Source organism: Engystomops pustulosus, chromosome 4, assembly GCF_040894005.1.
Source record: "Engystomops pustulosus chromosome 4, aEngPut4.maternal, whole genome shotgun sequence".
NCBI lineage: Eukaryota > Metazoa > Chordata > Amphibia > Anura > Leptodactylidae > Engystomops > Engystomops pustulosus.
In genome coordinates this window covers 144584796-144602343 of record NC_092414.1, presented here as the reverse complement: position 1 = coordinate 144602343, position 17548 = coordinate 144584796, and the positions used below count along the sequence as shown (strand labels likewise).

Sequence of the window (17548 nt, the reverse complement as noted above, 5' to 3'; positions counted from 1 at the left end):
GAGCCCCGGAAACGGGATTTAGCAGTGATGTATTTGTTGGTAAATACAAAAATGAAAGTTTAAGGTGACTCATATCCTTTTAGTCTTGTATCTTAGTCTATGTTTGTAATTGCAGTGTGAACACAGGGCAAGTGTTTCCTAGCTATGGAGGTTGAGGGCACAGAACCTGTAAAGCCTTAGAGCTGTCTCTAACTATCACAGGGATTAAACGTGGGAATCGCCGCCCCCCCTTCCCTCCCCCATTCCTGATTGTCTCGGCTCTCCTCTCTTTCATCCTAAGCATCTGCGGTAGTAGATTGAGTTACAACAATCATGCCGCTATCAAAGAGGCTGCAGCTGCCCCAGCCCCCTTACTCCTCTTGTTCTCTTTCTTCGTGTCCCCATATTCTGTGCTTTTCCTTTCTATCATTCATGTTCCTCTCCCCGTTCTCCCTTCTACCTCCATCATTCACCTCCCCCCTCGTCTTTCTCTTCCCCGCTATCCCTCTGCTCTGCTTCACTACACAGGCCTCTCTCTCTGTTTGTCAGCTCGCTCCATCCTATATTTATGTACGAATGTTTTATGTGCTGGAAGTGGGTGATTCAAGGACATGAGGGAAGTGCAGCCTTTTTCTAGACATGCCAGGCTTCTTTGTGTGCACCAGGCCAGGCCTGGGTATAAGGGGACAGAATAGCCTTTTGTTCGATGTCTGGTGTTTTCATTGTGCCCACTGTTGACCCTGCCTTCAGCCTCTTTTGATAAAACTAACATTATGACGTATTTAGTAACTCTCTGTCTAGGGTGTGAATATTATGCGTAATGTATGGTAACATGCCTGATCCATTAGCTAATGCATACAACATGTATAATGTTTCCTGAGTGTAGTTGGCTGGGCTGTATGTGAGAGAACTCCGTATACACCTAAAAGGATTGTCTACTTTTAACCCATGCCTTATTGACAATTCATGTTATGAAGTATGTTGTTTAATTCCACACTGCTCCAATGCTGCTCCATAAAATAAAGTATGTTAAGACATCAGATAAAATGAAAGGGTTTTTTATGATTACAGGCAGTCCCTTACTTAAGGACACCCGACTTACAGACAACCCGATGTCAGACCCCTCTGACATCGGGTGAAGCTTTCTGAATGCTTTACTATAGTCCCAGATTGCAATAATCAGCTGTAAGGTGTCTGTAATGAAGCTTTATTGATAATCATTGGTCCCATTACAGCAAAAAATGTTTAAACTCCAATTGTCACTGGGGCCAAATTTTTTTTTTGTTTGGATCTACAATTATAAAATATACAGTTTTGACTTACATACAAATTCAACTTAAGAACAAACCTCCGGTCCCTATCTTGTACGTAACCCGGGGACTGCCTGTACTTGTAAATGGAAAAACAACAATGTTTTCATTTCCTACCACTCAAGCTGCTGTGCATGGTACTGAGGCTTTGTATGCTGTGAATAGTTCAAGACCATTCTATTAAATAGCCTTCATGGACCTGATGACCTGTGATGCAGAAGGAGCTCCCTGTACACAAACCTTTTTTGCCTAATGCCGTCTGTTGATATTATATTGTTTCAGTGTAGATGCCATTCTTGAGTTTGGCAAAAGAACAATAGGCTGTTCTAAATTTTTTATAGCCTTAGAGAACAGTGACTGACCAGGTTCAGCTCAGCCATTGCTGTGCACATACTTTGGTGACTGCTCACTTTTTTCTTTCACAATAAAACTCTATAAATTACATATGAAGACACCTAAAAAGCAAGTAACAATTACTGAAACAGTTTATACAAAGTGTGCACCAGGTGGAGTGACAAAGGTATCTGTATAAAACATTGTAAAAGGTGCAACAACAAAATCGGCATAATGGGTCTGTAATGCAGGCTTTTAATGTATACTCAAATGTCACTGATAGATTTCTTATGCTGGGCGTCTTCTATACGGAGTCCTAGGTCCAGCACAGTGATCACAGCTGGAAGACTTCAGATTTGCTAGTTGTATACAGTGGCCATCTTCTGATTACATTAGGTACTATGTTACACTTTGCTTCTTTCTCTAGCCCTATAACTATACAAGCTTAGCTTTCCTGCAGTGCTTTGGGCCACAACGTTCCAGTGGACTGTTTGCAGCCTGCTGTCATGGGCGGGTGAGCGCCGATTAAGGGACAATGACAATAAAGACTGCCTGAGGAAGGGGGTGACAGAGGAGACGGCAGTGCTTGTATAATGGCCCAGACATTGTTAATAACGTATCAAAGTTAAAGTACAACTGTAATGTATAAAAACTTATTCCTAGCTCTGCATGAAGCCAAAATAAGCAGTTCGCTAATTTATACTCATTAGCTATCTGCAGCTGTTTGTCAGTTACCCTGGTCACCATGGAAAAGGAGGAAGAGGAGGGTAAGTGTTGTTGGGAGGGGCTTCTATCAGTAGCAGGAGAATTTCCCCGACAGCATGTAAAATGCTCCAGGACCTGCAGTGATGTTATAAGCATGTGACTAATCACATGCTTCAGGTCATCCAATTACATGCCAGGAATGATATGTAGCAGGGCTATTTGTGTTTGAAAGTTTGAATAAAGTAGCAATGTGTTTGTATGAAAGTTTGTATGAAGTAGCCTCCTATATTTATAAGCCCTATACCTTAGGAAGAATCTATAAGCATGGTAATGGTATCATTGGAATTGTTGTCAATTGCTCTCTCCAGCTGTGCTAAAACAATTTTTGATTTTTGTCTAGTAACTTTACAGTTAAACTTTAATATGTATTTTTTTCCCGAAGGTTATGAATGACAAAATGCAGTCTGCTATGTATAATATCCTAAAAGGGGCAATCGTTTGAAATCAGGGCTCAGAAAAAGTTGACCATATTTACCAGTAGTTTTGGATCCATCGTTTACTTAGGTTTAGAATAATAGAAATCTAGGATGCAATTGTTTGACCATTGTTAAAGTGTCGGCCTCGTCTTGTCACATGTTTTTGTTGTCTTTTTTCAAGGTCACAAGGAAGTGACCGAGTAGTTTAGAGTGGTGTCGCCCTTAGGTGACAGCAGAAGAGCCTCTACTCCTCAGTACACATTAGTACAAGTAGGACCCAGCCTCCTGTCTGCTTTGTCTTTTGATTTGGTGTGACCCCTTCATCACCCTTCCGGAAGTATGATTAAGGCCACTAGGTCACAGATTCAGTGTCTTATAAGCCACACCATCTGGTGTGAAAATCTTCTCTGGAATTAACATCTTCAGTGCTGGTGCAAAATGGAATTGCAACCACAAATGCAAAGCTTCATTACACAAGTGCCAATATATGAAGAAATTAAAATCCATGTTACTAAGATTTGCACAGATTTCTCAGATGAATAACAGAGGGACTGCACAATATGGGAAAAGATTCTTGGTGGAAAACATTATACACCTACCTCCAAAATGTCATAGAGAAAGAAGGAAAAAATATGCAGGGCACTGTGCGCGGCACATACATTTTTCTTTTTGTGCTATGCCAAGTCTTTTGCTCTGCCCCTAACTCTACCCCGCACATTATAGTTTCCCACTCGATGCCCATTTATCTCCCCCTCTTATATTGTTCCCCCAGCTCCCCCTCATATTAAAGCCTCCCCCAACAGCTCCACCTCTTATTGTGTCCTTTCTTGGTAAACTTAATTGCAGATATCTTTGTATGTATCATATGTTAGTGTGACATAGAAATGTTTAGCTTTGTTACGCAGTTGCAATATAATTCTTAATTATGAGTATTAAAATGGCCATTCAGAGCTCATGGTGTTAGGCTATGTAGAGCATGTCCCTTTCAAGAGGTAAAACGGCACAGGCCCCCAGATAACAGTTTACACACAGATTTCTCGGATGAATAACAGAGGGACAGCACAAAATGGAAAAATATTCCAAATTTACACAGAAATGCAAATCTTTTCCAAGAAACCGTTCAGGATAGTTGCCCTTGGTAGAAACAAAAAGTTTTTGTATATGAAATGTCTGGGAGTTACTACATATCCCACAGCCGTCCAGTGGTAATGAACTCTGAATCCAGGAGGTCAGCTAGGACTCAATAGCGGATGTCTGGCCACTGCTGCCAGAGTGCGGGGTGGTCGTATCCGAGGGAGTTTTTTCGTTTCTAAGGGACAACATGACTACATTTATGAGAAATTATCTTCACACAGTAACATATTTTTTTTTAATAACATCCAATTAAAGAAATGTTTACATATGGTAAATGAATTTATATAAATGTGAATGCACAGATGGGAATACCCCTTTAAAGCCAGCACAGTTGGATTATGTCAGTGTATTTAACCCCTTAACGACCTGGCCCTTTTTTGTTTTTTCATTTCCATTTTTCACTCCCCACCTTCAAAAATCTTTTTTTAAATTTTTCCATGTAGAGAGCTACGTGATGACTTGTTTTCTGCGTAACAAATTGCACTTCATAGTGATGGTATTGAATATTCCATGGCGTGTACTGGGAAGTGGGGAAAAAAATTCCAAATGCAGTGAAAATGGTGAAAAACCAGATTTTGCGCTGTTTTCTTGTGGGCTTGGATTTTACGGCTTTCACTGTGCACCCCAAATGACAGGTCTACTTTATTCTTTATTTGTATAGGTTTTATAATGTTTTCATACATTTACAGAAATTAAAACCAAAAAAATCCCGTACAAAAATATAAAATTAATTCTGGCGCTAATGACTTTTTCATACTTCGATGTACAGCTAGCACCGATCGCGGGTGTTGCCGGTAAGTCTTTGATGCAATATGAAAAGTTATCCAATTTTCCAATATACATTCTGTATCAATTCCTCACCGTTTTCTAAATATCTGCTTGCTGTCCTGCTATAGAAAGCTTCTAAGTTTACTTCCAGTGGATAGACCATGTCCCTGGTCACGTGATATACGAGAGCCGTTATCACAGAGAGTAATCGGAGCCGTGTGATAAAAACGATTTGTGCACCTGCATGTCCATCACATGACCAGGGTCATGGTTTATTCACTTGAAATAAACTTAGAAGCTTTCTATAGCAGGACAGCAAGCAGAGATCTAGAAAACCATGGGGAATTGATACAGAAAGTATTTTGGAAAATTGGAACTTTTCCTTACACAACCATATCAATTATTTGCTGAAAGTGGGCAACCTCTATACAAGCTTTGCGCCTTCTTTGAGTTGGCTTAGTTTACGCAGGAAAACAACTATTTTATTTACTAGTTGTAAACTCTGCAAGACTCCGGATAAATACGTTGTGTGGCATTTCTGTCAAAAACAGATGAATTTCCCATTTTCTATTTTTCCTTTATGATCTGTTATTATAGAAGCAATATGCTTTATATGAGAACACATTTGATTTGTGAAAAATCTTCTATATGTTTTAGTCATTTTGTAGGCTTCCAGCCATGGCCTTTGGTTATGCAACCTCAATGTTTCCCGTCTTGGTGGAAAACATTAGACACATTTCAGAGAGAAGGAGAGCCTAAATATGCTGTGCACGGCACATTCTTTTAGCCCTATGCCAAGTTTTGCTCTGCCCCTAACTCCACCCCGCACTGTATGGTTTGCTACTTAGGGCCCCTTCACCCCCCCTCTTATATTGTTCCCCCAGTTCCCCCTTATATTAAAGCCTCCCCCAACAGCTCCACCTCTAATTGTGTCCTTTCCTTGTAAACTTAATTGCATATTATTTTGTATGCAGCATATGTTAGTGTGACATAGAAATGTTTAATTTTGTTATGCAGTTGTAATATAGTTCCTAATCAACAGACGAAGATATATTTTTACACCTGTGGAGTCTTAAAAGGGTTGTCCGAGAGTTATTAAAAAAACAAAATGTGACTGCTTAAAAAAATAAAGATGTACTTACTTCCTGGCACCCTCCGGGTGTCCAGCGCTGCTTTTGCTCCGGTCCACGCGATGTAACACACTTGGCTGCCGGAGCAGTGCTGGATTCACAGCACTGTGTATGCGGGCCAGAGGGTTGTCGGGTCTGGCCGGAATCTGAATCCAGCACTGCTTCGGCGGCCATGTTTGTTTACATGGTGCGTGGACCGGAGCGACAGCAGAAAGGGAAACGAAGAGGGCGTTGGAAGGTAAGTACATCTTTATTTTTTTTAGTAGCCCCCTCCCGGCCACCTGTTGTTTTTTTCATAACTCTCGGACAACCCCTTTAACATTTAAAGGACCTTCTTACAAAATGATGGAATATTGTGATCTTGTAAACTTTTATACAAATGTTATTTTGTGAAATATCTTAAATATTTGATTGTAATGTATTTTCTGTGGAGATAAATAATCTGCATGCAAATAAAAGTTTGTATGACCTTTAGTGACTCTACTCTTTCTTCAAATTGCAGTTACGATGCCGTCTCTTCAAAGATCCAGTGTAAATCTGTAACTTTACACTCCAGTTGATCCGTCTCTATACTTGGGTAAAGTGAAACGGTTCCAGGCTGGAGAGGAGAGTGGCTGACGAAGCTTCCCCGACCTGGAAAAACTTAAGGCCTCCGGAGGGTGCGCATACTTAAGATGTCCTTGAGCGGTGGCGCACCAGGAGGGAAAGGTCTGGACACAAATCCTGTGGAGACCTATGACAGTGGTGATGAATGGGATATCGGAGTGGGCAATCTGATAATTGACTTGGATGCAGATCTAGAGAAGGACCAGCAGAAGCTTGAAATGTCAGGATCTAAAGAAGTGGGCCTGCCAGCCCCCAATGCCGTGGCCACTCTCCCTGATAACATTAAGTTTGTCACACCTGTACCTAGTGGTCAAAGTAAGGAGTCAAAATCCAAATCTAAGAGGAGCAAAAGTAGCAAGGATGGAGGCAGGAGTAGTCAGACCTCCTCTGGACTTTTCCCAACCGGAGAAGCAAGTAAAAAGGAAGTGTCAGGACGTTCTGCAGATAATGGAGGTAGCTCAGGAGTTCCCGCTTCCTCAGCAACTCCTTCCAAGGGAGGAGAGAAACCTGGTAAAGCAGCTCGCAGCTCATCCAATTCTAAAAAAGAAAGTGGAAAGGCCAAAAAGGACAAGAGTGAGGTACCAGGGGCAAGTGGGGATAAAGAACCCATTGGAGTCCTACAGACACCCCCTGGTGCTGGGGGTCGTGGGAACCCTGTCCAAGACACTATGGGAACTGCAGTAGAACAGATGGGTGGGGGTATAGCAACGGACAGTGGGAATGCATTGAATGTTATAAAATCGGAAACAGAGGATCCAGAGCTGGATAACCGAGGATTGAAAAAAGTAAAATCTGAAATGGTGAGTGTAAGTTCCCTATGAAATTTGTGATGTAAATTGTGTTTGGTGGTAAATGTGGGACCAGCATTGTTGTCCTGTTCTTACCAAGTCTTAATTCACATGTTTTATTTGTGTGTTATGTGGCCAAACTACACAGGTTTTATGTTGTTGACAAGGGATTTTGGCTACATATTATCTTCAATGGTAAACAAAAAAATAATCCTCCAAAAAAAACAAGAACCAAGCTAATAATGCATCACAACTGCCTGAAAAAGATGTCATAATTGCAACTCATATGAACTATATATTCCCTAGCATATTCAAGGATCATCCTGATGTGACCAACCCAAAATGTGAGAGAAACCAGCCTCAGACCATGCTCTCAGCAGGAGTGTCATTTATAATAGATCCCTATAATGCCACTTGTTCATTAGATTTGATATGATCCAAAAAGAATAGCCACGTTACATTAAAGCCGAGTGAATTACGGTAATCTACACCAAGATTGCTTGTAAAATTATTTAACCTTTACTGGGTTCAGCCCTTTTTTTTTGATGTTTTGTTTTTTTTTTTCCCCTCATTCCAAAAGCCATAGCTTTTTTATTTTTTCAGTTATCTGTGGGACAAACTACTTTTTAGTGGTGGCATTTAATATTCCATGCAATGTACTGGGAAAAAATTCAAGTTCTGTGATATTGACCAAAAAAAAAAGTATTTGCAGCACTTTCTTGTGGGCTCTTTATTTATAGCTTTCACTGCGCATTCCCAATGACACATCTGCTTTATTTTTTTGGTTCAGTACGATCAGAGATGCTACATTTCTATAGGTTTTATTATGTTTTAGTTGATTTAAGTAAATGAAAATGTTTTGTACAAATTGCCAAATTCTGAGATCATTAACTTTTTCATAATTCGGTGTACAGACCTGTGTGAAATGGCATCTTTGTGGAACTTGCTGACATTTTTCATTTATCACAATGTTGTACCTATTTGACCATTTGATCATTTGTTATTCAAATATTTCTGGATGCAGCGCTGTTAGGTGCCATGGTCTGGTCTAGCACAGTTAGAGACTGGTGTCAGCTGTATTATACCCACTGTGTATGGAGGGAGCCCAGGCAGCAACAAGAAGGAAAGTTGGTTTCCAATCTGCCCTTCAGTATGGCTGGTGCAATTTTAATCTTTTTTCTTTTAGCAGATTGGACAGCAATAACAATGATGATGTGCATTCAAGACCTGCAGCACAAGCCATGGTGGGGAGTTGTTTAAATCACAGCCCCTATGCTTCTGTGGCTGTCAGTCACCGCGGGTTACCCATTAAGGATTTTGCATTAGTGACTTGTGTGCTTCCAGCCTTGTACTTGCTTCTTTCCCATAAAACTGCTCAGCTCCTCCTGCTATATAACATGCTGCCTGTAGATCGGAGACTATGGAGGGATTTTTTTAAGTGCAGGCACATTGATGCCAACCCTGTCTCGAAGTTTGTGATGGATATACCAAGGGGCTCTAACATCTTTCTCTAACATCTTGCTATATCCAACGCCTGACTGTGCTCGTTCGAACGGACATTTCGGAATTGAGCTATACCCTGCCATGTAAATCCGTATATAACATTCCGTATATATTTGTGTAGGCCCATACACTACTGGGCGCCGGCTGGCTGCCCATACACTACTGGGCGCCGGCTGGCTGCCCATACACTACTGGGCGCCGGCTGGCTGCCCATACATTACTGGGCGCCGGCTGGCTGCCCATACATTACTGGGCGCCGGCTGGCTGCCCATACACTACTGGGCGCCGGCTGGCTGCCCATACACTACTGGGCGCCGGCTGGCTGCCCATACACTACTGGGCGCCGGCTGGCTGCCCATACACTACTGGGCGCCGGCTGGCTGCCCATACACTACTGGGCGCCGGCTGGCTGCCCATACACTACTGGGCGCCGGCTGGCTGCCCATACACTACTGGGCGCCGGCTGGCTGCCCATACACTACTGGGCGCCGGAGACTGTGACCAATGCATTTCCCACACTCATCTTATACTCAAGTCAATAGGTTTTCACAGTTTAAAATTAGGGGTCTCGGCTTATACTCAAGTATATACGGTAAGTGGAAAAATAGTAGCAATTCCATTAGTTTTCAGATTGAAGGGTTCACTTGTATTTTAATCTTTTTTGCAGATGTATTTTCCCTTTCCATATGTATGCTGGATATTAGTGATCAAAATCTGAAGTCTTTGTTTTTCTCATCTCTGTAAAGTGACCTATATAACACTAGCTTTTCTATCAGCAGCAGGAGGATGTGTCAGCTCATTTACTAAGAGCTCGCTGCTCTTCCATCCCTCCCATCTGTATTATCAGGATAGACTGTAGCATTTTATAATGTGGTTTTTAGGGGTTAAACTCCCATCACAGGGCTCTGTTATTTCATTAGCACCCATGCTGTTATGATGTTCATTGATGTATTTGTGCATTTGAATATTTGGCACCTTTTCAATTTGTGAAGGGGGAAAAAACAATCTGTGAGTTCTATAGAAATGAATGGAGCAGTGCATACACTGGTCTCACTGGGTAGACCCTATTCTTCGTATATGTTTATGAGAACTCCTTTGCCTTGCATTTCTTTCCCCTGACACCTATCATTCATCCCCCTATTAAAATAACGTGTACAGTCCGTTTAGCCACATAGGAATAAGGGAACAAGTGTGTGTCCAGTGATTACTGCTGTGTGAGCACTCGTTTGGTTGAAAGTAATTCTTTGTATGTTCAGTGTTGAGCTGTACTATCAATAGGACTTTAAAAGCATCACCTTAAGAAAGCAAATATTATCACATCATTATGGACTTTGCATCTTTCCATGGCAGTAGGAAAAATCTGGGAGACTTCCTGCTGTAAGGAGGTGACTGCAGCAGGTGCTTATAAATGTCACTAAAGGGAATAGTGAATGCAAATTTTTGATTTCCTTTTCATTTTACATGTCTGATGAGGTATTTTATGTTTCCATGTGAAGGCCTAGTGTTGCAAGACAGACACAGCACCTTTACTTCTATGTAGCTTTTATTGGTTTGCATTGGATGGGTCGGTTCAGCTTAGCTTCTCTGGACAATTGGCTATGCTCATGCCAATATGACTGTTGTGTGTACCTCATGTGAAACTACTCCCCTACTGAATATGCACATTGTTTTATATGACTTCTAGAAAGGACATTTCATGCCCTACCCAAGGGGGCGGCTAGCTAATTGGGTAAAATCAGATATTAGTTTATCTTTGAACTCTAAAGGGCAATGGCATAAGCAATGGCTAATTTGAGACATCCATTCGTTATTCAGTCTTGGCCATCCATTATAAAATATTCCATGGGTGAATATTTATCATTCGCTGGCACTATGCATGACTGCTTATGATGGTTTCCTCTGCCAGCAGCGGGATTTATCAGAGGTTCTGATAGATCCAATGGGCAGTTCCATCTGGCCTGGAATAGAATTGTGCCTGAAGGGTTGAAAGTACGGGGCTTTTACGCCCGTGCAGACTCATTTCACTGCTTGCTATGCCACTTAAAACCAATTGGGCATGATGGGAGAAAAATGCCTATTTCAGGCGTAAAAAACCCTCATAAATGTGCCCCATATCTCACAAGCCAAAACAAACAATCTACCCACTTTGAATAAGGTTTTTTTTATCCCAGTGAGAACGTATGTAATCTGCCATGGTAATGGCATTGCAGTGGTCGCTGTGCCCTCTGTCCGCTGGCAGACTGTATTCCACTGTCATCATCTCTTCCCTCTGCCTCATCTCTACAGAACAAGGACAAGAGAAGATGGCAGACCAGGAATAAGTGTGACAGAGTAGTTCCAGCAGATGGAGGATATAGAGAAGTGGAGCAGGGTAGGGAGATACTAGAATGATGGATAGATAAGAGTTGGTGGCTACAGCTAAATGTCATCCATGGTCATGTAGTCGGTCTGATAAAAGTGTGAGACGGTTTGCTCCTCTTCTAAAGATCCCCTCAGGGAGCAAAGTAGTGTTTCCACATAGAATGGCTGCAGCGCCATGCACTCCACACAGGAGTTTCTAAGGTTCATGTGTCTTTTTTTTTTTCTTAATCTTTTCTTTCAGATGGTTTTGTCATCTACTGCCTTTAACCCTATACTTTAGATTCTAAAATTGCACCTGAGGATATCCGTCTAATTTTGTTGTATGAATAGGAGTGTCAATTAGTAGTTACCGTAGTAGTTAGTTTTAACATACTGATCCTTTTGTACTTGGGGAAAATTGTGTCAGAATAAAGCTACCTACACCTAATCGTCCTACAATATCGGGCCTCAAACAACAAACCAATGTGTCATCAGCTCCTGTGATAATGGCTGAAAAGACTGCCGGACAGGAATAGAACCTGCTCTGTAATTTGCAGCTTCAGGGTGCTGTCACACGGTCCGTTCTTGGTGCATTCTTGGTTCTTATGCTTCCAGAAATGAAGAAAAACTGACTGAAACCAGCCCAACACATGGTAAACGAGTAGAAATACATGCGTTTTCAAAATTCTATTAGAAACTCCCCACAAACTATTCAAAACAGCCTTTGGTAAGCTTGTTAACCGTTTAAGCTTCTCACAAGAATTAAAACAAAACGGAGATTCTATTTGGAATTTTTTAATTTTGACAAAATGATTTAGTCCTGTTCATGCAGGATAAATGAGAAAACCCTTCTCAGATTTTGTTGTGCAGTTTCTTATGAGTACGGCAATACCCCATGTGACAATGTAAACTACTTTAGGGGCCACAGCAGAGCACAAAACGGAAGGAGGCATCCAGGGTTTTACAGCAAAAAATGTGCTGTAAAACCCAAACTATAGGCTATATACACTGGGGCAGGGTCTAGCAGGCTATATACACTGGGGCAGGGTCTGGCAGGCTATATACACTGGGGCAGGGTCTGGCAGGCTATATACACTGGGGCAGGGGCTGGCAGGCTATATACACTGGGGCAGGGTCTGGCAGGCTATATACACTGGGCAGGGGCTGGCAGGCTATATACACTGGGGCAGGGGCCGGCAGGCTATATACACTGGGGCAGGGGCCGGCAGGCTATATACACTGGGGCAGGGGCCGGCTGGCTATATACACTGGGGCAGGGTCTGGCAGGCTATATACACTGGGGCAGGGTCTGGCAGGCTATATACACTGGGGCAGGGTCTGGCAGGCTATATACACTGGGCAGGGGCTGGCAGGCTATATACACTGGGGCAGGGGCTGGCAGGCTATATACACTGGGGCAGGGGCTGGCAGGCTATATACACTGGGGCAGGGGCTGGCAGGCTATATACACTGGGGCAGGGGCTGGCAGGCTATATACACTGGGGCAGGGGCTGGCAGGCTATATACACTGGGGCAGGGGCTGGCAGGCTATATACACTGGGGCAGGGGCTGGCAGGCTATATACACTGGGGCAGGGGCCGGCAGGCTATATACACTGGGGCAGGGGCCGGCAGGCTATATACACTGGGGCAGGGGCCGGCAGGCTATATACACTGGGGCAGGGGCCGGCAGGCTATATACACTGGGGCAGGGGCCGGCAGGCTATATACACTGGGGCAGGGGCCGGCAGGCTATATACACTGGGGCAGGGGCCGGCTGGCTATATACACTGGGGCAGGGGCCGGCTGGCTATATACACTGGGGCAGGGGCCGGCTGGCTATATACACTGGGGCAGGGGCCGGCTGGCTATATACACTGGGGCAGGGGCCGGCTGGCTATATACACTGGGGCAGGGGCCGGCTGGCTATATACACTGGGGCAGGGGCCGGCTGGCTATATACACTGGGGCAGGGGCCGGCTGGCTATATACACTGGGGCAGGGGCCGGCTGGCTATATACACTGGGGCAGGGGCCGGCTGGCTATATACACTGGGGCAGGGGCCGGCTGGCTATATACACTGGGGCAGGGGCCGGCTGGCTATATACACTGGGGCAGGGGCCGGCTGGCTATATACACTGGGGCAGGGGCCGGCTGGCTATATACACTGGGGCAGGGGCCGGCTGGCTATATACACTGGGGCAGGGGCCGGCTGGCTATATACACTGGGGCAGGGGCCGGCTGGCTATATACACTGGGGCAGGGGCCGGCTGGCTATATACACTGGGGCAGGGGCCGGCTGGCTATATACACTGGGGCAGGGGCCGGCTGGCTATATACACTGGGGCAGGGGCCGGCTGGCTATATACACTGGGGCAGGGGCTGGCTGGCTATATACACTGGGGCAGGGGCTGGCTATATACTGGGAGGTTGTGACCAATGCATTTCCCACCCTCGGCTTATACTCGAGTCAATAGGTTTTCCCAGTATTTTGTGGTAAAATTAGGGGCCTCGGCTTATACTTGGGTCGGCTTATACTCGAGTATATACGGTAAGTTGTTTTTGGGTGCCATTACACATTTTGAAAAGTTCTTGAGCTGCAATCGTAGGGTGAATAGGTGGGTGACCCCTTTGGGTGTCTTAAGGGTTAAACAGCTGGAAGCATGACTATTGCGATTCTGTCTGTAAGTGCAGAGGCTCTGCTCTCGCGTAAAGCCGGCCTCCTGCACAGATCACATGGGTTCTGCTTCTGAGCCGGTGCGATCCCCATGATGTTGGAGAATATCATGGTGGACGAAATACAATGATATAATGATTGCAACTTCAGTATCGCAAAAAAACTAAGGCTCAAAAATCTGACATTTGTGCGACATTTCAGACAATATTCGTAAATATTTAGCAGATTGTTGATGCTTTGAAAGCGGTTTTCTTTTTTGGAAGATTGGAAGATTTACTGATGGTAAATGCCCTCAATGAAATGCTTGTTACATTGTCTTGGGAATTATATATTTTTTTCTGTAATCCTAGAATGACTGTATTCCACTAAAAATAACTTTATAAAAATGTATAAATGAGCCTGAAGTGCTCGGGCCACCGCGATGCCCCCTTCTCTCGCTGCTCTGCACCCCCCCCCCCCCCCCCCCCCCCGCCAACCGCAGTGACATCCCCAGCTGTCTGCAAGTCTAGGGGCGAAGGGAGAACAGTGAGACCGGGGGCGGCCGGGATGACACATGAATATATTATAACCCACCAGAGCCAAAAGACGCTCTGATGACCTCAATCGCATCGCTTTCAGGGTGCGTTCATACATGGCGTTCTGACGCATGTGACTAAAGCACATGCATTTTCATGTTACTATGCTGCTTCAGAGCAGCCAAAGACATAGTAACATATAGGGGGTCATTTACTAAGGGCCCGATTCGCGGTTTCCCGACGTGTTACCCTAATATTTCCGATTTTTACCTGTATTGCCCCGGGTTTTTGGAGCACGTGATCGAATTGTGGCGCATCGACGCCGGCATGCACGCGACGTAAATCGGGGGCGTGGCCAAACGAAACCCCGACGGATTTGGAGAAACCGCCGCATTAAAAAAAAAAAAAAAAAGTGTCGCGGGACACTCACTTACCTTCACCAAGTATAGGATCGTGAACTCCGGCGGGCCTCGGTGGACTTCAGCGCAGCAGCGACACCTGGTGGACGTCGGAGGAACTGCCTTAGTGAATCGCCGGAAGACCCGAATCCACCACAGAGAACGCGTCGCTGGATCGCGAATGGGCCGGGTAAGTAAATCTGCCCCAAAGACTCATGCGTCAGAGCGCCACATGTGAACGCACCCTCAGAGCACCGAAGCGCATGGTTGCATGTAAAACACATGCAACCCCAAAACACCACGTGTGACCCAACCCTCATGGTAAGGACTGTTTTTTCCATAAAAACACATACGCGATCATGCCGTGGCACACCCCTGTTCACCTTTGGAATCAAAGCGGTACGTGTGACAGCACCCCTATTCCTACATTTTCTGTGGAGACATACACTGCCCAAAATATGCTGATGAACCATTCTGGAAAGACATCACATATGACAAAAGCTCCTCCTTTATAGCACAAGATCGGAGGTCAGCTTCAGCAACCTATAATAATCCTAATATAGCGTCATTATAATCTGTAGCACTCTACAGATCATGGGAGACATACACATAAATAAGACGACATAGAGCAATAAGCTGATCACCTAAAATAATAGGAATGAGAGCTTCAATCCATGACCTGAGATTGTGCAGGATCTACAGGGCCTGCTGAAACATCTGTGAAGAGCCTCTGTATTTTTCACATGAAACAAATCTCCTGAGACAAGGAGATATCACCAGGGGTCAGCCAAGATAAGAGGCCTGTGATGTGCAATACATCAGGGGAAGAGATGTGCTCAGAGGCTGCTACGTCACACAAATGGGGCTGCATTTGAGACCAGCTTACTGAGCATTTCACACTAAATTAGGAGGATACGAATCTTACTGCATGTAAACAGCTGCATAGATAAACTAACCCTTAGGGTAGCTGCTCACATTAATCCTGCAGCCATTTCACAAGTATCAGAAACAAGCGGAAATCTGATGATTTCATGGGCTTCATGCACACAATTTTATTTTTGGGCCCTGTGCTAATTTGTTTTTTCAAGGGCTGAAGGTGCGGTCACATGGTGCGCTTTGAACATGTTTGCCTTTTTTTTTTTTGCATATTTACCATGCGTTTGGCTGGTTTGAATCCGCTTTTCTTTAATTCTGGAAGTATAGCAGATTTGAAAATGTGAACACAAGGAACGCACCATATGACAGCACCTTGATATATTCTGTTCATTTTCTGTTTTCTAAAACACAAAAAAAAAAGCCATTCCCCAAATTAGCTTTTTTTTTTTTTTTTTGCAAAATGCTCTCCTTTCTACTGTCAGGTATCTGCCGAAAGTTTTCTGCCTTTACATCACTATAATGCCTTAGAATGACTGTAGTCATTACATAAAGGTTGGTGAGGGGTGGCTCCATGACATCCATAGGCGGATAGATGCCTGGAGAACAATGGGTTGGTCATATTTGAATTGTACGTGTGTGGTGCTTTGACAAGACTGCACAAGTATTTGTAGGTTCTGGAGTACGACCAATGGCTATACATCCCCGAGCTTCCTATACTCCTGCACGCTCAGCTTGGTCAAGCGTGCATGGGTTCTCTGAATTGTATGAGCAAAAAAATCTAGAAAGTTGTAATCTATGCAACCAAATCTTGTCTCCAACATGAATCAGAAGAGAGGAAGGTGTATTGTGTGCTCCATTTCTGGGTTGATTCAAGCAGCTGTTTTGTGTCTTGTAGTCTGCTGATAGATTTGCTGGGCAATAGAGTAGATCTGATTTCTTTGCAATTATCACATTACCAAGGGAGCAATTAAGAATAGCATATCAGGGAATTGCTGCTTATGCAATTCCCTAATGTGTAGATTTTGACTTGTTGTAAGATTTAGTTGTTAGGTTGCAGATTCTCGATCCTGCCCTTTTTCTTCAGAGGGACCCACTTAAGCTTGGTTATTATACCCTCCAATTGTACGGATGGATCACATTAGCGTCGGGCAACCATCTGGAAAAGTATTTTCTATATGTAACACAAATGAAGGAGAAGGTTTGTTTAAACACGGGCATCCCCTAGGCAGAGGGGTGGACATGTGCCAATTATTCAAAGTAGTAATAGTTTCACAAAACCGGATGGAGCTACTTTGAGAAGCTGTTGTGTAGTGCAGAGGATCCTAAGTGTGATTCCTAACAGATGTTACATGCATGAACTCCGGAGACCTGCAGGTAATACTTGTATGTTCTGCTGTTTATATACATGTATGACATTTTATGGTACGGGTGGGAATTCTTTATACATATATCTAGACAGAAACGATTGTCAGATTCCTCATCTGTTATCATTGTCCTAAAACTAAAATTTTGTAATCCTTAAAATGGAGATTTCTTGCAGATGCTGTTTACATGCCACATTGTTGAGATTGGCTAACAGATTGATTGGATGTTTGCCGAATGTATTGGACATTTGCAGTCCTCATTTTGGTCAACCGTACAGAAATTGATAGAATGTGAGAAATTAGACCTCATGATGTAACTGCAGTTCGCAAGAATTTACTATATCTGTGCTTGTACCCTGGAAAACTGGTGTGGAGCCACTGATTAATCTCTGATAAGGCTGGATTCACATGAATGTATGGGGGGGGGGGGGTGTTAGATATGGCTGCAAATTTGCTGCCAGATGCACGTCCTCCATAGGCTTCTATGCATGCTCACTGTACCGTGGCTGAGAAAAAGATAAAGCATGCTCTATCATCGGCCGTAATAATTGCCGTGCGGCTCTGTTTTCTACGGAGTGGCTCTATTTTCTCACCTTTCATCTCCTCCAGCGCGCCTGGCCGTAGTCATGTGGGCACACGTTCGTGTG

The 17548-nt window shown here is 43.9% G+C and overlaps 1 protein-coding gene across 5 annotated transcripts in view; it reads left to right on the top strand.

Annotated features, from left to right (window-relative positions):
• ZNF609 (zinc finger protein 609) overlaps positions 1-17548 on the top strand; it is a 57972-nt gene that overhangs the window by 3446 nt on the left and 36978 nt on the right. For 4 of the 5 annotated variants that reach the window (XM_072147921.1, XM_072147923.1, XM_072147922.1 and 1 more), the window contains exon 2: positions 6338-7241. The exons of the other annotated variant lie outside the window; for it this stretch is intronic. In XM_072147921.1, the coding sequence (XP_072004022.1) occupies positions 6510-7241 (732 nt within the window). In that variant the 5' untranslated portion in view covers positions 6338-6509. The remainder of the gene's footprint in view (positions 1-6337; positions 7242-17548) is intronic. 5 annotated transcript variants of the gene reach the window in all.